Genomic DNA, 24,308 nt, shown 5'->3' with positions numbered 1-24,308 from the left:
AAAGTGCCCGCAACGAAAAAACAACCATTAAAGACAGTGCGACAACGCGTCAGACACCAAGCAATGTTGCATCAATCTCCTTACCACCTAGAAACAGGCGCTGGCATCGCCTAGAAAGACTGCGAAGGAATGACGCCGTGGCTTGCGACGCCATTCGCGACTTGCGTGCAAGACAGCCTCCGTTGTGCTGCACACAAGCGAAGGCCCCAGAACTGTCTGGAATCCGGGCGCAAGGCTATAAAAGTGTGCAGCGGCGGGTAGCAGTCGGTCTCAGTCGGATGCGTCGTTTGCATGCAGCACAGCGAAAGCTACAGATGCTTCCGGTCTTCTCTGGAACATCCCGTCAACGGTGTTGCAAGCGGTGGCGTCATTCCTCCTTTGTCGGTCTTTTTCCGTTTTTTTAGGTGATGCTGGCAGCTGTTTTCGAGTGGTAAGGAGGTCGATGGGTCGTCGCTCAGTGTCCGACGCATTGTCACGCTGTCTTTAAGGGGGGACAAAGCCCATGAAAACTGTAAAAATAAAAAAAAAGTCTGTTTTTGAAAAACCATATTGTTGAGTTGTATGTCCCATAAACTACCCATTCTGTAAATATCAGTGCCTAATTACACCCCAAAGCGCGAAAAAAAAAAATGCTAATTTCAAGGCCGCTGCAGTGCCCAAAACACGCGCAAGAGCCGAAATCAAACCAAATTTCGCGCGCGCGCGCCATTCTGAGACCATGCAGCCGTCCAGCGCCATCTTGATCTTGTTTTGACTGTGAATTCTTTCTTTCTACCTTGCCGTCTTTCAAAATGGCGTGAACAGCGCGGTTGAGATGCTATCAGTGTTTCCCCAAGATGCGATGCGGATCGCTGATTGGCTAAAGTAGCTCATTCATTTCTCGCAGGCGAAAGCGCGCCCGTCATTGGCTGCTGCGCTGGTAGTGGGGACGGTCCCTCCCGGCGATGGCATGTTCGTCTCGTTGTTGCTCTCTGCTCCATCCGCCCCGATAGCCGTTTGCTTACGAGCTGCTTTTGGCCTTGCGCCGTATTTTCTATCAGTTTCTCGTCTTTTTTCTTTTTGCACAAGTTCTGTGCCCTTTACCTTTGTTGCTGTGCGTGATGCCGGCATTGAAGCCAAAGACGGTGCGCTAGTTCAGAGTGCGGAAATGCGTTATGCGGATTCTACGAGAATCGAAATTCCACTTTTCTGCTGCAAATGCTCAGTGCGTAGGCGCTTGCGGCGGCAAAACTGTGCTGTCGGCTGCTACCAGTCTAGAATCCGATAAACCATGTGTACCTGGAGCCGCGAATGCTTCGAGCGTGTTCGAGACCGCGGAATCCAGCATTTGCTCTGAATCGGTACCGTCGAGCGTGACACCGAGTCATGCTAAGATCGCCAGACCCAGCACTTCGTCTGCATGGGGGCCAATAGCGTGCATGGGCAGTCGACCCTTCATCTGCAAACCCTGAGGAAGAAATCGATGCGAATGCGAGACGTCGAGACTCTGTTTGCACTAGACTCGAATCTACGCCAGCGACCCAGACAAAATTAAAATTGATACAGTCGGCTCTTGAAAAAGATGCCCTACGTCTGAAAAAAAAAATTCTAAACAGCACTTAGAGAAAATGGAGGGAAGACTTAAGAGGAAAAGAGTGCATAAGGACACTTCAAGCTACTCTGCTGGAGCTTTTTGAGAAAAGCACATGTGCTGAACTTTCAAAGCCCCTTTTCTTAAAATGGATTTTTTAGCTTGTTATGGTGCTGAGGAAAGGGATATCTCAAGAACTGCTTATCAGATTCGTGTGCTGTTTTTTTGTTATGTTCCTGGATGATTTGGCCAGGGTGTAACGAGCTTATTTTTTTTGGAAATTGGTGCCATTAGTAATTAATAAACAAATACTTTTTGATGATTATCATCATTACTGGCTACATGAAATTTGAAGTTGCATAACAATTTTTTTGGAGGGGAAATTGATAAAAATGGCTCTTTAGTGCCCTAGGATATCTATCCAGGGATGACCACAAATGTTTCAGCCTTCTTGTATGTCCTGGGATTTCTTCCAGCTTTTCCTCAGGCACACAAGTGAACCAACCAGTTAGACCTCAGTAACTCTACAACCCCTGAACACAATTTTATGAAACTTTTCAGTTTTTGTAGTTTTAATGTAGTGAACATACCCTGAAAGTTTCACTAAGATATCTTAAAAAATAAAAAAGTTTGGTTTTGGGGGTAGCCTCCCCCCTTAATGATTGTTTTTCTGTTGCGTGCAAGGGGCACTGGTGCGGCAACCGCCATAGTGTGGTCACCCACAGTGGTCATCGTATGAAAACCAGGGGTTTTGGCCGCGCTGCGGCGTTTTAGGCGCTAGTTATTACCTTTTTTTCATCTCTTATGAAATCAGAACATAATATGATGGATCGCTGAATGACCAGGTCAATGTTGGCCGGAGATAGGCAAAGATGTAAGCTTCCGCTGGCGCCGCCGGGCTGAACTCCTTCAGCAACGCCTGTGGTGTACACCAGAACACAGCAAGCTCAGTGCTTGGTGCCTTACTGAAAAGCGTGTGGCGCCATCTGTTGCAAGCCTGGCGAAGCAACACCCTCAACTGGCACGCGAGCAGACTGTCTGCAAATCAAACGTGAAAATTCACAACTCGAGTGCGGCTGTAAGCATGTTCTCCACTATTCTTGTGTTGGAATTTGATGCTGATTTCGTGTGAAGTGTCGAGGAGAGCTTTTTCGACAGTCCAGAATGTCTGTAGCACGGGCATTGCAGACTGCGGAAGTAACTTCATCAGGTACATATTCTCCGACTGAAACGTGAACAGCTTTAACTGCGGCATGCCTTGGCTGTGACAAGGCAGAATTTTTGCTGTAAGCCGGCGTCAACGTAGCGCTACAATCTGGCTTCAACTTATGCTCATGCACCGCATGTTTATCAATGGCCAGTCCTGCCAGACACTCGGAACACACACACTATGCAAAAGTGCCAGCCGGAACAAGATTTTAAAATGCTATGATGACGCCGGCCGAAAGCACATGTGGATTCGCCTAGTGACAGTCGAGACATGTCGTAGCTCAAATGAGTCGAAAGCTATGGTTTCTGCGCCATTCACATCTCTTTTCATAGCGATAGTAGGCCATTACAGTTCTACTAAACATGCGCGGCGTGTGCATCCACGCGTGAGTCGTGATATGCATATCCTATCAATGACATGCGGCCTGCGAAAGAGTACGGCAATAGTTTTGTGCTGTATACTACTGGCATACTGCACGCAAATCGCTGCTGTAAAGTGGAACAGCTAGAGTCGCGCTTAAATAAATGCAACAAGTATACCTACTCGTACACTTCACTGGGCTCGTAGTTTTTTCTGCTGATAGCGATTATATCCTATAGGGCGGCGGAGCTCAGCATTTTTCGTTGTGGACGGCAATCTCTGCACTCGCAAAACACCGCACCAGCACGATTCTCACGATGCGCTGTGAACTTCACAAGCAGTTTTCAGCAATCTCTTCCTCTTGGGCTGGTTCTTGTCACATCAGATGACAGCGCAGTGATACCCAGATGACATTTTATAAGCAGGCGCATTGTGAACAGGCGCTTTTGCGCATTTTAACTCCCAGAGCCACTTCATGCTATGCTAGTGAGGTGCGCCTTAGCAGTTTCAAACAAATTATGGCGTCTCTGCGAGCGAGAGTATACCGCCAAAGGTGCTTCGGTGCGAGATAGGAGTGTTCTCATCTATAGTTTGTAGCTATAAATGATGCTGACACCAAAGTACTGTTCCTGATTTTTTTATGTAGATTTTTCTCGACTTTACACATTTCATTCATTCAAAATTTGCAATAAAGTAGTTTGACCTATTGAAAACTTAAAAATCAATGCACAATGCGTTACACATGCTTACTAGACAGTGACAGCATTAGGTGGCACGGTGCCTTCTTGTATTGATATGGCAGAAAGTTATGTGCCACTCAGGGAATTTCACAATCATACTCAAGAAAAACCTGTAAATCTCAGGGAATTTCGAACTGCTGACTTGTTAGACACCTTGACTAAAGCCACATACTCAAAATAACCAGGATTGCTGAGCTCTCAAGGTGGAAAAAACCATCTTGAAAAACATATCTTTTCTACATGGATGAGTTTGCACTTTACCTTTAAAATGCTCCATCGCTCCAGCGCTTCTGCAAATTACTCCAGTGCAAATTGTGTGAATTGCTCCAGCGCTTGTCCTGTGCGGTTCTTCTTTGCTGTTTTCGTGTGGTTTTCACTGGTTTCTTCTTCCTATTACTATAAAACAACTCGCCCAGAAAGCCAAATTACTCATCTTTAAAATGATTCTCAAGATGCATTTCTAGGCAACTTCTTGTGTTGAGACTTGACTTCATGATTTAGTATTTCTGATATCCCAACAGGGATGAAATTTTGCCCACATATTCGTTAACAAGTGCCGAGTGCAAGTATCTCTTTTAAAAATTAATATCACCTATATAATAATTGTGAACCTAAAGTACACAATCAGTATGAGCTGAGTATTTTAAGCACTCTCACATTACAAGTCTTCTTGTCCAATAAAATGTTTTATATACATACTTTCCTGATAGTTATTTACATTCTACAGTCAATGTAGAGCAATATGCATCATTAAAAGCTGAGAACATTAAGTGCTTAGTGGCACAAAAAGTTTGTCTAAAACCAACTATATGTTACACATTGTCATGGCAAACTTTGCCGGACGGTAGCCCTGAAAGTCCATTTATTTTGAGAAATATTGCTCATTTTTCAGCTGCATTCTAACAACTCGATCCTTCCTTGCGCGCAGGTGACAAAAGACAGTGTAATTCGAATGCGCGATCCGTCGTCAGTTGTAACTTGCCAGCACAGTGTTTTCAGATGGGCCATTAGCCGAAGGCACTCACAATAACATAAATGAAAAATCACTCAGTGGCCTCGTCACAATGTGTGGGTTCTAGGGGTGCACGAATACCGAAATTTTCGAATACGAATCGAACACAAACACATATCTTCGAATATGAATCGAATAATGAAGAGGTGCATTTTTCCCACCAGTAATCTTTTACTCAAATCATATATTTATGTTGGAAACAGTACAACTGTTATTATAGTCAATTATTAAATACAAAAATTTTTAAAAAATGTCACCATCTATATTTGCCAGAAAGCATAAGGCTGTAATAGTTAAGGTTGTGACTGTGATGTCTTGGGTTCACCACATCTTGAATCTGACCTTTTGCATCATTTTTATATTACAAAAAAAAGTTTTCATACCTGCTATGATTACCAGTGAGCATGAGGCCATCGGCTTGATTGTGTAACAGCTAACACCTGTGCACTTAAGTCTGAGCGAATATTAAAGCAGCCTAGGTGGTCACAATTCATCCAGGTTCCCACACTGTCAGTTTTGACTTGAAAGATCCCAATTTTACAGTTTTCTTTTTCATTTTCTCCTCTGTTCTCATCGGTCAAGCCACCAAAGGAAATAGGAGTACCTAGGGCGTCCCACACAGCAATACTCAATACTTGTTATATCGATTGCTTCCGTTGCCTTTCTTGAAAACTGCGCGCACTCGCCATTTTCCGATCAAAAATGCTATGTTGGGATGATAGCAGCAAGATTGTGACCAAGCTGTATGCTGGGCACACAGGGATAACACAAGGTAAGTGTGCGAGATCGATGATTACTGTTGTGTGATGGAAAGACGTTCGCAATATGCCATTTTGTTAACGGAGCCACAACTCTCGGCAATGAGGGCACGAGTTTGCCGCATCGCAACCCTCCTCACCGCACTGGCCGCTGAAAGTAAATTGACGTTGGCAAGAAAGTGAGATCGCAGCAACGGTGTAACAGAGAGTTGATTTCAGGAGACGTTGCCGCACGATGCGCGTCCATCACATTACGTCAATGCATGTCTGTCACATTACGTGCACCACCGTTAGCAACGGACAACTATATGTGATGATGCCATTGTAACGTTACTGAAAGTGCATGGCCTTTTCTATGAATGCCATTGCGCGGAAAAACACTTCAGCTCATTCACACGACCATATCCACTATCACAAAATTGTTCCGGAACTATGAAGAAAGCAAGGGTGCAGCAAGAAATGCGCGCTTCACAACGCCAGTGCGCGCTTCACAACGTCAGTCAAGTGACCACAAAATGCATCTAACACCAGCCTGCTGCAAAGACGCAGCAGTGCACCTGGCTGACGGTTCTGGACTACTCGTATCCATTCGAGCATCACGGCCTTGTCCTTGTATCTTTTTATTTATTGACGCGAACAACAACACCAGGCGGGAACACTTCCTTCGGCATTGTTTTACGTTTGAAAATGATGAAGGGCGGAAGCTTTCTACCATCTGCCATGCATGCCAGCATGATGGTGAAGCGGGAGTGCTCGTTGCCAGGGGACAACAGCTTCATATCCTTGGCACCACGCTGCATGATCATGGCTGATGAAGGCATGTCAAACCACACAAGGGTCTCATCGGCATTGTCAATCTGCCCCATCATGTAGTTGCTCTGCTCCCGAAGCCGGTTCACGAAGCCCTGAAAGTTTATAAGCTTGTCCTTGAACTCGTCTGTAAACTTCTGACAGATGGATGTGCGCCACCAAAAAGAAAATCCTTTGCATCTCATGAATCGACGCACTCAAGAGTTTGGTGCATGAAACTCTTCTCTCGTGAGCCCAGCTTCTCGAGTGAGTTCCACAGCTTTCTTGCAAATGGTATTCACGGTCACTGGCAGCGAGCAAGCATAAACTTCTCACACAAAGTTCCCTAGCGTATCCTCCAGCTGCGAATGAACCACACTACGCTCACAAAATGACATTTTTTGAGGATTGCACATCTGCAGCTTCCCTTTCTGCGCCCTTCAGTAGCACACGCTTTTTTCTGATACACCAAAGCGGCGCTTAGCAGCCATATTCTCATTTGCTTCTGCGAACTCAACAACCTCTAGTTTAAACCCAGCTTTCTCGTACCGCTACTCATATTCGGTGAATGAAAAAAAGACAACTAAAAATGAAACACAATGTCAAGTGGAGCGAGAACTTAGAACAGATCGGAGGCAAATCACGAACTTTAAAAAAAAAACAGACAAGAGAGAAAAAAAAACAAACTGCTATTGGATTTGAATGCGAATATGGCCGTGTCCAGCTTCTCATGCACGTGCAAGCCACATGTTGCCAGACAGCGGTACACTGTCGTCTAGACACCGCTATGTAAGACGAGGGGCGACTTTAGCTCGTTCTTTTATTGAAAATATCTCGTCTTATATTCTGGTTTATACAGTATGCATGCTGAAGTCGCAGCACAGCTGACGGACGACTCGTCAGGCTTCGACATGTGCGCGTAGGTTTGTACGGTGATTTATTAGCGAAAACTGGCGTGGCTATACATGAAATGCGATATCATCGTACGTCAAGCTGAGCGTGCCCCTAGCTAGTTACGTGCAGTACATCCTCTACTAAGCTCACTTCATCTGCGCCACGCCCTGTAACATATACGCGTGCATTTGGCCTTGCGTAGAGACATTTTCTTTTCTTCGTGCTCGCTCAGCATGGGACCGAGCGGTGGCGGTGGTGGCGAGTTGCCTTTGTTTCCAAGAGTGATACATACTTTGGGTCCTGCGCAGAAAGGCGCAGCAGTGGATGGCGTGGTCGATACGCTTACCTGACAGCACTAAACCGCTAAGCCACATGTACTGTCATGTAGGCAGTACATGATTTAAATTGAGATGTTTATCGTTGGTAGGTTTGTCAAAATGACGTGCTGCCGCATTCGTCAGTAGCCATCATCACGCTACCATCAATTTCCATGCAGGCATCGCCGCACTCGCACTGAAGTCGTAGTAATCACTGCATGATTTACTGAGGCTCTTGTCGCAATTTCGCAAACCTAAGTTCCTCATAGTGGCATATGCGAAGGAATATTCATGAACACCGAATATTCGAGGAAGACTCAAGTTAGTTTAAATATTCAAAATTTTCGAATATGTGGTTATCGAACACGAATATTACAAATGCAATATTCGATGAAAATTCAAAACTTTCGAATATTAGCTCACCCCTTGTGCATTCCTTGTTTGTTTAAGCATGATGACATGCACGCCCAAAAAGCATGGCCTTTGAGATCCACAACCTAGTGATACATTTTTGACCTATTTTGTAATAAAATACACATCTTGAGGGCTATGCTTTTCTTGGCTTTTCTTGCTTTTGCAACACTTCTTTGTGGTTTTTCTTGCTACAATGCCCCTAGTGTCATTGCCAATGCCAAAATATCAGGTAAGCTACGTGGTCATTTTGTTTGTTGTTTGTGGACAGTGTTGTCACTTTTGGCGTGTGCGTTTCAATAGGTCTTGCTTCGTTACAGCTGAATCTTCCATCCGGAGTCGGAACTAAACATTGTGTCACTTGTAGCAATAAAAATACTTACTGGTGCTTGGAACGACGTCAAGTAAGGCACTGGCGTGCAGTTTCCTCGTGGGCTTTAGGGACAAGTAACGACCTAGTGGGCATCATCTTAGCTTACAATGGAAGTGCCACTTTGGACGGGATTGATTGATTGATATGTGGGGTTTAACGTCCCAAAACCACTATATATGATTATGAGAGACGCCGTAGTGGAGGGCTCCGGAAATTTCGACCACCTGGGGTTCTTTAACGTGCACCCAAATCTGAGCACACGGGCCTACAACATTACCGCCTCCATCGGAAATGCAGCCCCCGCAGTCGGGATTTGAACCCGCGACCTGCGGGTCAGCAGCCGAGTACCTTAGCCACTAGACCACCACGGCGGGGCCACTTTGGACGGGAGTACAGAAAGGGACTTCATCTGTGCAGATGACGACGACGCTCTTTCTGACTGCGTCGATGTTGATATGCCTGACATTGCCAGTGTTGTGGAAGTTGACCTATGTGGTTACGAAGATGCTGATGCCACCGCTGAAGATTTTACCATGTACAGAGCTTGCATCAGCGTGCACTGTAAATCTCCGCTTTCGAGGCTGAAGGGGCTGAATTTGCTTATTTTGGAAGCTTCTATGCTTGTACAAGTTTACAGACTATTTTCGCACGAAATAAAGTGCGGTAACTTGCAAAAGAAGTTGTCACATTTTTTCAAGGTGCTCTAAAACACTTTTTTAAGTAACTATGAAATGGATTAACTAAAACAGCTTATTGCCTGACAAACTCAGCGACGCAAAAATTTTTGGAAATCCATCCAGAACGAGCGAAGTTGCAATGATTTGCCACACGCTGCAATCGCATTCTCTCGTCTCGACGAAAGCACTGGACGCTAAGCTGGGAGGGATGGCATGGGCAAAGAAAATGCGTCACACGCGCCTCATGACCTTGAGCTTTTTATATTTTTTTTTCTTCGAATACGAAGCCTTTTCAGGGTGATTGCGCACGCACTTGTGGACAAATCGTGGCCTCCCGTGGCAATCCCTGTAACGACCGAGCGCACCATGTTCAAATCAGCCAATGGCTGATGATGGCTTTCTACGAGTGATTTTCGAGTTTTCTCCGTCATTCGTCGAGAAAAGGGAAAGCAATTTTCAACTGACTTTCATACTTTATTGTGAATTCCAGGCCGCGTGCTGCGCTATAATATTTGGCTCGCATGTTCTCGGGAGCCTCGATTACCGGTCGGCAGCATTTCCTGGCCATTCTGAAAAGGTGTTGCAGGGCCCGTTTAAGCATACTGTAAGTCAATCGTCACGTTAATGCTTATTAGGATTTCCAAAGTCATTTCGATAGTTGCAATGCATTAATATAAGCCCTGAATATGCATATTTCATATATCGAATTGTCATATATCAAACTATTTCGCAGTTCCCTTCGATGTCGATATATCATAGATTGTCTACTCATTAAAAAAGTGCAATCAATGAACTATTCAATTCCTAAGAATATTTTTAATTATGACGCAAAAAATGTCACTCAAGTATGAATACGAGCCTAAAAATCTCCTATTTTGTTTTGTACAGAAAAAATGTGCACAACTAGGAAGGCAAGCACAGCTCCTTTTTAACATTGTCTCCAGGGTAGTCCCTCAAGTTGTTTGAAGGCATGCGTGCCGGCGCGTGCTCAATGTTGCTTGTAATTTTCCTCAACATATGTTTGACTGAATCTTTGCTTGAATTTCCACCAATGTATGTGTGGCGTCAATCAAACCAAGCCAAGCCACCTGGCAGTGCCACCCTCCGTTGCTCTCCGGAACCTCCAGAGAAGCCGAATAAAACCACTTGATGTTTGGGATCCACGCTGCACAGTAGTGTCTGCTTCTTTCGCGCATACACGCATCCCAACTGTGGTGATCCGGATGAGGCTTGGCACCTTTTTCAAGCGATCGACACCATGGAGACTTTTCATAACGCACCGGCAATCTCCGCCATCGACATTAGGCTCCCACCATATTGGACAGAAAGCCCGCAGCTATGGTTTCTGCAGTAGAGTCCCAATTCACCACTCGTCATATTGCCACTTAGCTAACAAAGTAACAAAGTAAGCTAACAAAGTACTTGGCTAACAAAGAAGCGGTTGCTAGTCTCCCACCGGCAATAGTGAGCAAAATTTGTGATTTGTTGGTTGCTTCTGCTGCAAAGAACTCGTACACGATGCTCGATCAGCTGCTTATCAGCCGCCTCACGCGGTCAAAGCCTCAGCAACTGCAGCAGCAACTGCATGACACCGTGCTTGGGGACCGGACGCCCAGCCAAATGTTGCGCCACATGAGGCAGCTGTATCACACGGCCGGCGCATTCACCACTGATGCCGCTGTTCCTACAGCGCTGTTTTACAGCTGTTCCTACAGCCACTTCCCGTCAACGTGAGCATGTTCCTCACCTCAGCTGCCGACATCTGCCTGTCTCGATTCGCCGAGCTCGCAAACTCTGTGTTGGCGGTCGCTCCGCCGTCCATCTCGGCGCTACAGCCAGAAATCTCCGGCCGCACGCCTACGACCACGCTGCATGACATCCGGGAACAGATATCCCGCCTCGCCGATACCATTGTAACAATGCAGGCCCGCAGCACTCCCGAGGAGCGCCAGTGCCCAGAAGCGCAACAGAGAATCTGCTGGTACCACAAGAAGCATGGCAATGCTGCTCGCAAATGCATTCCTCCTTGCGACTATGCAGGAAACGGGAGCGGCCGGTACTGAGGACGACCAGTGTCCCAAACGCTCCTGAACGTCGCCTATCAGTCGCCTGAAAAGCTCCTGAACGTCGCCTATCTTCATTGACCGTGACAGCGGCCTTCGATTCCTCGTGGACACCAGTGTGGAGGCGAGCGTGTTGCCGGTTAGGTCCACTGATCGCTTTGATCTCAGTGCGTGTTCTCAGTGCGCTGTGTTCATCAGGCGGTCAACAACACAACTATTGCCACCTATGGACATCGCTCGCTGCCTGTCCATTTAGGCTTGGACAGGACGTTCCTGTGTATCTTCATCCTCGCAGCAGTGAAATTTGCCATCTTGAATGTGTACTTTTTTCCGAATTTCGGAATCTTTGTTGACCTGCGCAACCGCCACCTTCACGATCCCATGTCGCAGGCAACTGTGCAAGGCGATTTCTCACAATACCATTCGCTGAGCCCCACTCTGCTCGGGCTGGCCGGCGCAGAATGTTTCATTCGCATTATACAGGATTTTTTCAAGTTGACGAGGCAGCTGCCAGGTAGCGCCGCCGTAAAGCACGAGGTATGCCACTACATCGCCACCAGCGGCCCACCCGTGCACATGCGGCCTTGGGTTTGCTGGCAGAGAATTTAAAGGAGCACTGACATCAAGTTTACTCATGCCGAGATTTTTGTGTCAGCGAATAGCTATAGACCCCATAGCAGCGATTCACGACCTGAAACGCAACTGAGTGGTGAATAACTATCACATTTATTCATTTATATCACTCGTACCTAGCACGATTCAAAACTGCCGGCAATCCGCGACGAGGGAGTGCGATTCCAGGCTTCGACGCGTCTCGATAAGACCACTCGGATTGTACACGTCGTTGCTTTTAGCCTATTGTCACTCAGGATGGTATTTGTTGAATGTATCACACCGACCACGTAGCACTAGTGTCGATATGGCAGGACACTCCCATTTCCAATAAATTCTCATGCACTGTTTGTCGCCGTAATAAAATAGCTTCCACGCGACGGATTCCATTCAAATTTTGCCAAGAAGACCTAGGCACACCAAGCAATCGCAGGAATGGCACATCCTGATTATGAAATTTGATGTCAGTGCTCCTTTAAAGGTCGCACAACAGGAATTTGAACACATGATGAAGCTAGGGATTATCAGACCCTCGTCGAGCCCCTGGGCATCTCCACTTCATATGGTGCCAAAGTCAACATCGGGAGACTGGCGACCATGCGGGGACTACAGGGCGCTGTACCAGGTAATTACTCAAGACAGATACCCAGTACTGCACATACACAATGTCATGACGAGGCTTCACGGTGCCACTATCTTATTGAAGATCGACCTGGTGCTGGCATACCACCAGATTCCCGTTGCCCCCGGAGGACGTCCTGAAGACCGTCACCGCAACGCCTCTCAGACTTTTTGAATTCTTCCGAATTCATTTAGACTTCGAATCGTAGATCAGACATTCCAGCGGTTCATGGGTGGTGCTATACGTGGCCTCAACTACTTCAACGCCTATCTCGACGATTTGCTGATCGCCAGCAGCACTCCAGAAGAACACGTGAATCATCTGCGCATCATTTTCTAGTGTTTAGTGGAGCATGGCGTGGTCTTGAAAATGGCCAAATGCGAGCTTGATGTGTGACAGCCCCCGTTTCTTGAACACGTTATCGCCGCCTCAGGAATTCTTCCTTAACCCAACAGGGTTGAAACCGCGCAAAGATTTCTGCAGCTGACCACCAAGCGCCAGCTTCAGGAATTTCTGGTTTTGGTAAACTTCTACCTCCATTTCATTTCCCACTATGCCCACATCCTTCAACCTCTCCACGATCTGCTGGCCACTTCACGGAATGGCTCAAACATTCTCTCCTGGTCTCAAGAAGCAAAATAAGCCTTTTGCAAGGCCAAGGACACCTTGGCAAATGCCGTACTGCTTTAATACCCCAGGTCCGGTGTCCCGCATAATGTAATGGTGGATGCTTCGGATACAGCCATTGGGGCTGTATTACAGCAGCTCGTTGGGAAAATGTGGCGCCTAATTTCCTTCTCTTTGAGGAAGCTAATGCCTACCGAGCATTGCTACAGCAGCTTTGGGAGAGAACTGCTGACCGTGTACACTGATAATATCTTCGCCATTTCCTGGAAGGTGTAGAGTTTTTCGTCCTCACCGACCACAAGCCGCTTACTTATGCATTGTGCTCGCTATGCTTCGACGGTGGAACGCACAAAGCACGTGAATAGTGCCAAATGTTCTATCAGAGTTCATGACTCATACCCGCCATGTCAAAGGCGGCGACAACGAGGTAGCGGACGCCCTCTCACAGAATTTTGTGAACGCCGCCATGCCCACACTGCAGGTTGAGTTTGCCGCTTTGGCAGTCACTCAATGTGAAGGGGACGAGCTGAAATGCCTGTTGTCCGGGACTACTGCCTCAAATCTTGAGTGAATCCCAGTTCCCAGATCCGAGGACAGGGTTAGCTATGACACAAGCGTCAGTAGAACTCACTCGTTCGTGCCCGCGAGCCTACATCGCCATGTGTTCGAGTCCTTGCACAGACTGTCTCATCCGGGTATTAGAGCCACGGAAAGACTGCGTAAGACAAGATTTGTCTGGCCGGGCGTAAACTGGGACATCCTACTCTGGGCACGTGAATATGTAGCTTGCCAGCGCTCTATGATATGATGCCATACCTCGATAGCACTGGGAACACTCCCCACTCCGGATTCTCGCTTTGATCATGTCCACCTAGATTTCGTCGGCCCACTGCCGCCCTGCCATTCTGTCTAAAGTTTGGCAGCTCTGTCTAAAGACGACAAAGTTCAGTATGATCTGATAATTAGGACTTGTCCCTTGGTTCCAACAAGCACAAGCATTCAACTCTCACTCTGACATACTCCTACTGATAGGCTGCACATCGAGTGACCGTATTTTCTTGCATCTAAAACATGCCAAATATACCAAGAATTTCGAGCCATAGTTTGGTCGTGGCATGTACGCTGGTTTTGGTGTCTCACTCGGACATACTCCTATTGTTAGGCTGCACATCGAGTGACCGTATTTTCTTGCACCTAAAACATGCCTAATATACCAAGAATTTGGAGCCATAGTTTGGGTGTGGCATGTACGCTGGTTTTGGTATGCAAGTCAGCTGAAGCACGCCTTCACGGTAATGCAACAGAGACGGGCTTGCATCAAGAAACGAATGCCTTTTTTTCTACGGTGATATATAGTGTGAGATGGCGGTTACATGCTGGGGCAGGTATTATTACACGAGAAAATACCATATTCAGAACACCCTCGAAGCGTATTGAGCGTGTTGCACTGCAAATGAGCGTGCCAAAGCTTTGCTAGAGGCCAGCTCAAAACTCGGAGCCGAAGCTCCACACTATCATAGCTATAAACAAATGACAGGAAAGCTGTAATGCCTCACTCCATATTACAGCCTTACTGTGTTTAATCTTCGATTGTGTTAGCTGTGCACTTTGGGGCGTATTCGCTATTGACGATCACAACAATTGCAACCAGTTTTCTGTGCGGCAGTTGCAATTAACAGTAATTTTTTTCATTCATGCATTCTGACTGTGTACGCGGTGGGCTTGCATAGTTAGCAATGCAGGTCGAGAACTGCATTGTTGCTATCTATGATTGCATGTATCATGGTTTTGTCTGCATTGTTGTGGCAAGAAGCATCGCCTTGTGAGATGCGCGTTGGCTGCGCGCACACTTTTATTATCGCTTAGGATTGCGTCGACGTGTTCAAATTTTTGTTCGCAGCAGTTGCGGCAGAATTTGGTTACACTCTGCAGAATCATGGTGTATAGACTATCTGTAGCCAAGCAACTCAATGGTGGAATATTTACTGGGATGTGCGTGCAGTAGCAGAAAGAACGTCTCTGAGGAAGACATGGGTATTGCGACGTGGCCACACTGCTCTGAAAGTCACAAGCCTTCAAGAAATTGTCAAGTTGCTTGCGAAATTTCACGGCAGTCTTAGGCCAGTTTCTTTTCTTTGTATGGTAGCACTCACGAAAAATTCATTGAGGCATAAATGTCCAGCAAAAGCATTTGTTTGTGACGAGACATTTTTGAATTTCTATGGGTGGCTGAAAATATAGAAATATAGAATAGAAAATATTTATTGGGGTGGCAATTTTATAGTAGTGAACTTTGTTATAGCAGGATTCGACTACTCATAATTTGAAGAGTTGAAATGATGAAGTTCAGTACTATGAAAATGTATGGCTGCCATCTAGGACCTTCAGTCGAGCTCAGTTTAAATGTCTGCATTAATGATTATGAATGTCCATATGCATCATTCGATTTAATGTCAAGGCCCCCAGCTGTGTTGGTTGGGGAAAGACTTCGCACAACACCCCCAGTTCATGCTCAGTCTACCTTGGTGACCTTAAGAACCATGGTTTCTTTTTATTGTTGGCTACATATGTATTTGAATTCAGTCTCTTCCAAAAGCCAACTCAGTAGAATGTCAAGAGAAGTGCTAGAGAAGTGATGCACAGTGTAGACATCAAGGCACCATGAATGAAGTGGCCCATTTGCATTGCCTTTTGCAATGTGACGGTGGAAACTGATCATACATACAAGGCTTCGATTGTGCAATCGAAAGTTGGCCGAAGTGTATTCTGACTTGGTGAAATATAAGTAGGTCCACTCAAGCTCGGAGGTAATTATATGCACAAACTCTCCTTGCTTTGTGCTATGTAGCCGTGTGTGTGGTTGATTTCTCTGGGTGGGTGTGAGATACAGTGTGACATTTAGGCTACTGACTGCTATTTGAGGGTTGCAGAATTATTGTATCATTTAGAATGATCGAAACTAACTGTACCTTTTTTTCTCCTTCTTTTTTGCCCTTTGTCTTTCATTGTCATTGTTTCTCGTCCAACATGTATAGAGGATAGGTCGTTTTGATCAGCACTCTGGGGAGCAGCTGAATTCTGATGAAAGCCCTGTTGAGTACCTTCAGGTAATTATATTTTCCTTGTCTTTTGCTTTTAATGCATGCATGTTATTAGCTGGGCATTCTTTTGTGTTGCGGTTGTGTGAAATTGCACAAATAATAGTTCATGACATCTAGCAGTTAGATCGGTTGTAGTTATAACCACTTTGAACTTTAAATTTCTGAACTCCTTTTTTTTCTCTTCTCTCTCTTTTTCTTCATATGCTTATTTGTGTGGTCTTTATAGAGAATGCTCATTGCTGAAAGTGTGAAATGTTTGGGTAATTCTCACATTAACTTTTTTTCTACATAATCTGGCTGTACAACTTGTCAATAGGGTCACTCCACAGGCTCAATATGCTATATGCATCAGTGATACCCAAATGAATTGTCATCTTTGTCATGCTTTCATGAAAGGCTGTTCATTCTTCCAGTGGGATGATCCACTTTGAGACACTTAATGATCTAGAGGAGAAACAAAAATCAAAGGTATTGAGAGAAGTACTCAAACCACGATTTATAGTGAATTCCACTGGGAAAACAGGAGCACTCAAAAGCATGCTAAAAGTGCTCTCCTCAGAGCAGGCGTGTTTCATTGGTCGAACAGGAGCTAAAGCACTGTCATCCAATGGCAGAGCGAGGGCATTTTTACTACTTTGAGAGCAGCCAGGAGCAGTTTTAGTGCTCTTGCTTGAAAAGCGGAGTAGGCACAGTGCGACTTGAGTCCAATTACTTTTAAATGTCACATTCTCTACATTTGTTTTCACTTAGCTTCAAATAGTAGCAACCATGTCTACTTTGAGACTTGGATGGCCCCACTCATGTTGGCCGTATTGGTGCCGTTTCTACGGGTGGTGACGATGATAGTTAGGAAAAGTATGCAGCTACATTTGTTGGATGTGCCGTTTCACAAACATGCTATGTAACTGCAAATTGCAATAATGGCGAATGTGCGACTGACAGATTTTAGGCATATTTTGCTGCTGTCCTGCAAAGAATGCCGGGGCTTCGAATGTTTTGATTACATGGTATGGTTCTCCCTGCTTGTCACACTCTTACCTGCTCTCCGGAAGCATGCAGTACCAGATTTCAGTAGCAGATTGAGTGGCCCTTCTCCGAGTGCTTTGTCCCCCACTTTTAACTGTACTACCCCTCTACTCTTGTTCTCCCAATGGAATTCGCCATTAGTTCAACTTCAATCTAGGGAAGTAATAATGGTTGCCTGTTTGTTTTATTTTTTGAGTATAAGTCTTACATCAGAAGAACATTTATAATTCACTTTAGTCAAGTGCGCTTCTTCAATGTGTTGTTACTACAGCTATAGTATCAAAGCTCTCGTGACAAAAAGTAGCTCTGTGAACTGGCCGATCCTTACATCAGAAGAACATTTATAATTCACTTTAGTCAAGTGCGCTTCTTCAATGTGTTGTTACTACAGCTATAGTATCAAAGCTCTCGTGACAAAAAGTAGCTCTGTGAACTGGCCGATCCTGTTCTTTTATAAATATAGCAGCATTTCCTGCTTATTTAAAATTATTAGTTGATGGAGATAAGGCAATTCGATTTGGTAGACAAAAAGAAAGTTCTTTTCTCTTTACATCCAAACCTTTTAAAGACAGAGAGAATGATAAGGCTGTTGCTACAATTTCTGCAAAGGGGCACTTTGCCACCAGATAAGAAATACGTACCATAGATAGTGTCGTAGGTGGGTACCATGGATGTTCCTTATTATTTAGTCGCAGAATAGGGCATTGTGTCTTCATACTTCTGTTTTAGGCACGAATTATGCTTAGGTATAGCTTGTCAGAGCTTTCTACATCCCACTGTCCTTGCAAAGAGCTTCTCAGTTTACTCTGTGTGAACCACTCCAGACTTATGGCAGGCTTGGCTATTACGGAATAGGTGCCTACTTTGGTTGTTATAGATGTTTCGATGTCATCTGCAAGCACGTGGCCCTGGATGCCTACGTGCTTGAGCACCCAGAATGTTACAAGTTGTTTAGATAGGTCTCATGCATGAGTAGTGCAAAACTGCAGTTTTTTGTAATTGCATATAGTATTGCAAATCAATAGAGGTGAACAGGAATTGGTCACGTTTGTTTTAACCTTTTGCAGAACTCTAAATCACCCTTCACGGAACTAATATTAATGAGATCTAACCCAAAATCATGCCAAGGAAAGTGTAGGCAATGTTATTAGAAGTAATTGTAATGTAAATGTGAAGAAAAGTGGACGAAAGGTAACTTGCCGTGGGCAAGGACCGAACCTGCGACCTTTGAATAATGTGTCTGACGCTCCACCAACTCATCTACCATGGCAGCTATCCCCCCGTCGACTTTAGGGGGTAAACATATGGATAAAACGTGGAAGCGTCAGTCAGCTGTATCTGCAAAAAAACCAGCTTGAAAATCGCGGGTGTAGAAAATGTAGCAGAACTTGCGCTAACTGCCTGGGGGCATTTCTTGTAAAAAAAGTACACCTAATGTAGCAGAAGTGTCTCAATTTAAAAGATCTTAGTTCTGTTTGATGAATAATTTGAACTGAAACTGGTCCTGGCAATATTGTATGCATTTGAATGGAATAAACTACTGTGAATATATTTTCTATGAAGTGCCCATCGGCTTTCTCAAAACAAATTCCTCCTTCTACCTTGTTTCTTGCTTTCTTTGCAAAATAGTTTCTTCTTTTTAAAAATGCCTTACTATCATTATTGAGGGAGGCTATGACAAGAAAGAAGCATGTTCCTGGGTTTTATTTTTGCAAAGAGTGCTCTTTTTTAGGCTTTTGCAAATATTTGAGCACTTTGAACATTGAAATGAATATTATTGTATTTGAATTTACTTTGAAAAGAATTAAAGTTTTTCTAAATTTCACAGTTTTTGAAATGAACAAATAGACAAGTATTTACACCATGTGTAACCTCCTGTAAAAGCTCAGAGGCAGTGGTTGTCACAACTCGCTGTCGGTGGACGGCGGCGCCCCTTAGGGTGCCTGTGTGCTCAGAATGGGTGCACAGGTCGGGTCAGAAACCCAATCTACGGTGATGTTATACTCCTGTAAAAGTGGTTTCACTGTAAGGGAGGGGTGCGGTACCGTGACTGCTCCTATTCAGGGAAAGTTCACACTGCCACAAAGCCCCACTTTAAAGGTTAAGCGAAGTCCGCAGGGGCGCCTGCGCAAGTAGGCGTTTGGTGTGTAGCGACACCACGGACCTGAGCTAACGGGGGAGTTTTGACTCCCTCCCACGCCTAGCCGTGCGTGGCATTGCCGTGTCCGGGGAAAAGGGGATCCTGGGGGTTGAGCCAATGCTGGATGATTGGACCTTTAAGGCCCCCCGGCAGAGGCAACACACCTCTTTGGCCCTGGCTTCACGTAGACGGCACCCCTGGGCTGACCCACCCAGGGGAAATCGGCAGTCGCCTTTTCCTATCTCTCTCTGCCTACATCTTCGTCTTTATCTCTCACTATCTATCTGTCCTGTCTTCTACTCTCTTCTGTTTACTTCCAATTTTCCTGGCGGCAAGGGTTAACCCTGTGCAAATAGCCTACCTTGGTCTAGGCGCATTGGGTTATGGCAGTGTTGTACGGCTGATGTCTGCAAGCTTTCAGCACCTGCAAACTTGCAGCGTCCCCTTGTTGGGCTCCGTGGTGGGTGGCCGCCAACGCTGCTGAACAAAAATAAGACCGGCATGCATGGAGCATTCCCTCTACTGTCTGATCGTATTGGCCTAAAGCGGGTACGCACCGACGACATAAATTTCTTCAACCAGCCAATAGAAACTTTTCCCCACTTCCACGTCATTCACTGTGAAAAAACCGGAAAGCAAGCCAGGACCGTATCTCCTTTCGTAGTTGCCAGGTGTCTTACTGAAACTCTCGGGGCTGGATACAAAGTAACCAAAATGGCTAGCGGAGACCTTCTTCTCGAAACTCAGGACAAAGCACAATTTGTAAAGCTAGACAGCCTCTCAACGTTTGGTGACGTACCGATCACCGTAACACCACACAGATCTATGAACATCACTCGCGGAGTAGTATCTGACGCAGACTTACTTGACCTGACCGAAACTGAACTTTTGGAAGGGTGGAAGAGCCAAAATTTCAATAATGTACAGAGAATTATCATCAGAAGAGATAATAATGAAATACCGACGAAACACTTAATACTCACGTTTGCATCCAGTAAAGTACCAGATTCCATTCAAACAGGGTACACGAAGACATCTATCAGGCCATATATACCAAACCCTCGTCGTTGCTTCTAATGCCAGAGGTATGGCCATGGCTCTAAAACCTGTCGTGGTCGCCAGACTTGTGCACAATGTGGAGTCCTAGGCCATGTGCCTGAGAACTGCAAACAACCGCCACACTGTGTAAACTGCGAAGGAAACCATGCCGCATATTCACGCTCCTGCACATACTGGAAAAAAGAAAAAGAAATAATTACATTAAAAGGGAAGGAGAACATATCATTTGAGGAAGCACGGCGAAGAGTCGCTCCATTCTATGGACCTACATACGCTGATGCGGCGCGTCAGGGGGCACCGCCGCACCAGCCTTCGCCACTCCTTCGGCCCGCGCATACCGAGCCGGCGGTTGTGGCACCTGCCCCCAAGGCGGCTGTAGCCCAGGCTACACCGCCTACTCCCAAACAGAGACCGGAGGCTCCAGAGTCCTCGGGTCTCAAGGCCTCCCCTCACCAGGTGAGGCCCGAAATCTGAACTAACAGCCCGCATGTGCGGGCATCCAGTGCCTCCGAGGAGGCAACGGATACGTCGGTACCCTTGGTGCTGAAAGAGCGGCGTGGCTCCTTGGAGCGTGCCAAGAAAACAAAAAAGCAAATAACAGGGCCTGGTGACGGCCCTGTTAAGTGAATTCAAATTCCCCGTCTAAACAGCCACTCGCTTTTCGTACACACAGCACTATTTTATATTCACCATGAACACTCAAATTATACAATGGAACGTCAGGGGCCTTTTCAGAAACCTTGACGACATCCAAGAACTCTTACACGAACACTCACCAAAAGTGCTGTGTATACAAGAAACACACCTTAACTCAAAACACACAAATTTTCTTCGTAAATACGTTATTTTTCGAAAGGACCGTGATGATGCCATGACATCATCTGGAGGTGTTGCCATCATAGTGAATCAAGGAATTGCATGCACACACTTACAACTCCAAACATCCCTTGAGGCAGTGGCTGTTCGAGCGGTTCTTTTTGATAAACTGATCACAATCTTCACTATTTACATTCCTCCTAGCTATCAGCTGCAAAAACGTGATTTACACTCTTTAACTAATGAACTTCCGGAGCCTTATGTTCTCCTTGGAGACTTCAATGCGCATAGCAGGCTATGGGGAGACTCGTTGCGACGCGCGAGGTCGACTGATTGAACAGTTCCTTCTCTCGTCGAACGCATGTCTCCTAGATAGAAAAGAACCAACCTATTATAATCTCGCACATAACACCTACTCCTCCATAAACCTAAGCATAGTATCTTCATCTCTTGTGCGTCTACTCCAGTGGAAAGTCGTCGGTAATCTGTACGGAAGTGACCACTTCCCCGTAGTTTTGAGCACAACTACAGCAACTGAGTGTCCACCCCGTGTTCCCAAATGGCTCATAAACAGAGCCGACTGGGAACAGTTTTATACCATCGCTCGTATAGATTGGAGTGACATATGTACTTTAAGCATTGATGTTGCTGTCGACTACTTCACAGCTTTTTTAATTGATACTGCAACAAAATGGATCCCACAAACAAATGGACACCCAGGGAAACGGCGTGTGCCATGATGGAACTCTGAGTGCCGAAACACGCGCAAACAGCAAAACAGAGCTTGGAGGCTGCTTCGGAACTCACCGACAGCCGAAAATCTTGACACCTTCAAGAAAATAAAGTCTCAAGGCAGGAGAACGCGTAGGCAGGCCAGAAGAGAAAGCTGGCAGAAGTTTTTGTCAGGGATCAATTCATGCACACAGGAGGCTAACGTGTGGAACATGGTCGGTAGGATAGCAGGAAAACAAGTACACACACTTCCACTCGTAAACACTCAGGGTACCTTGGAAGATCAGGCAAACTTCCTCGGTGCACACTTCGAACAGGTGTCCAGCTCATCCCACTATACTGACACTTTCCAAAAATACAGAACAAGAATAGAAAAACAAAAACTGGAACATAAATGCACTAGATACGAGGCATATAACCAAGCTTTCAGTCTAGCTGAGCTCCAAACATCTCTAAACTTCTGCAGTACTTCTGCCCCAGGTTCTGACCGTGTGGTGTATGAAATGTTAAAAAAACCTACCAATCGAAACACGAAAAACCTTACTTTGCTTGTACAATGCTATCTGGTTTTCTGGCACTATTCCTACCTCCTGGAAAGAGGCTATTATTATTCCAATTTTGAAAGAAGGCAAGGACCCTTTCATTTCATTTCATTTTCATTTATTTACTCTCAAGGCCGAAGCATTACAGAGAGGAGCGGGTATACATAGTACAGAAAATCAGGAAATACAGCAAATCAAAATTATATGCTCACAATGGCGGTCTGAAAACCATAAAGGAAAAGAAAGACTGCGTGATGTGAAGAAGAGGCAGGGTGGTTGTAACAACAATGTTCAACATGGTTGCGTCTTTGAATGACACGCGCACACAAAAAAACTAACAAGAGAAAACACAGCGTGACTTAAGTGGCGAATTTACGCAAAATGGTTAGAGAGGGCGTTTTTAAACAAAGTGAGGTCAGTGATAGCAGCGATAGGGGCGGGAAGGTGGTTCCACTCATTTGCAGTTTTCGGAAGAATGATTCAAAATATAAATTCGTGCGGGCGCTAGGAACGCCACTTTAAACTGATGATCGTTGCGTGAGGAAACGTACGATGGGGGCTGGAAAAGAGTGTTGCTAAAAGACGGAATACAATGAAAGATCTTATGGAACAGGCAAAGGCGAGATATTTTACGCCGCAGTGAGAGAGTGGGTAAGTGAAGATTGGCTTTCATCGAGGTAACACTGGACGTGCGATGGTAGTTTGACATGACAAAACGTGCCGAGCGATTTTGAACCGCCTCGATGCTGTCAGCGAGGTAATTGGTATGTGGATCCCAGACTGATGACGCGTACTCGAGTTTGGGTCGGACTAATGTTTGATAAAGCAGAAGTTTAAGGTTAGTCGGAGCCAAAGAAAAGTTTCTGCGCAGATAGCCTAACGTGCGATTCGCATTGTTTGTAATATAATCGACATGCTTGTTCCAAGAGAGATTGTTAGAAATATACACTCCAAGGTACTTGTAGGACGAAACCAGATCGAGATTGCTGTGGTTAAGTGTGTAGTCGCACGGTACATTATGAGAAATACAACGGGAAATTCGCATAGCCTTGCATTTAGTAACGTTTAGCTTCATTAACCATGCGTCGCACCATGATCAAATGTGATCCAGGTCTGTTTGAAGGGCAAGATTATCTGCGTTAGTCCGGATTTCACGGTAAATTACACACATCGGAAAATAGTTTGATGGATGATGAAATGTCTTTAGGTAAGTCGTTGATGTAGATAAGAAATAGTAGGGGACCAAGAACTGAACCTTGCGGAACGCCGGACGTTACAGGGCTAGTCGGGGAACAATGGTCGTTAGCAGTTACAAACTGGGTGCGGTTAGATAAGAAACATTCAATCCACTTTAAGACGTTAGCATCAATATTTAGCGCGTTTAGTTTCAGAAGAAGTAACTTGTGGCAGACGGTATCAAAGGCTTTTGAAAAATCTATGAAGACACAATCAACAGTAGATGAACGATCAGCAGCAGAGAATAAATCGTTAGTGAAGGCCAGAAGCTGTGTCTCACATGAATAATATTTCCTAAACCCGTGTTGGTGAATGCTAAAGAAGGCGTTACTTTCAAGATAACTCACGACGTGGGTGTAAATTACATGTTCGAGAAGTTTGCATGGTACACTGGTTAGTGAAATGGGGCGATAGTTCCCGGGACTATGAGCGTTTCCTGATTTAAACAAGGGAGCCACCTTCCCCACCTTCCAGTCCTCTGGGAGAACACCTTCTTCCAATGACTGATCAAAAAGTCTCGACAGAATAATTGAGGAATGAACGTCAGTGTTTTTCAAAAATTTAGAGGAAATGCCATCGACACCTGGTGATGACGAAATTTTTAAATTTTGGATCAACTTG

At 45.4% G+C, this 24,308-nt stretch overlaps 1 protein-coding gene across 1 annotated transcript in view; it reads left to right on the top strand.

Annotated features, from left to right (window-relative positions):
• LOC119161593 (ATP-binding cassette sub-family F member 1) overlaps positions 1-24,308 on the top strand; it is a 120,903-nt gene that overhangs the window by 79,641 nt on the left and 16,954 nt on the right. The window contains exon 15 of the mRNA XM_037414140.2: positions 16,071-16,142. Within this exon, the coding sequence (XP_037270037.1) occupies positions 16,071-16,142 (72 nt within the window). The remainder of the gene's footprint in view (positions 1-16,070; positions 16,143-24,308) is intronic.

The sequence above is a fragment of the Rhipicephalus microplus genome, chromosome X (assembly GCF_043290135.1).
Source record: "Rhipicephalus microplus isolate Deutch F79 chromosome X, USDA_Rmic, whole genome shotgun sequence".
Taxonomy (NCBI): domain Eukaryota; kingdom Metazoa; phylum Arthropoda; class Arachnida; order Ixodida; family Ixodidae; genus Rhipicephalus; species Rhipicephalus microplus.
Note: the sequence above shows the minus strand (reverse complement) of the source record. Positions and strands in the feature narration are given on the sequence as shown.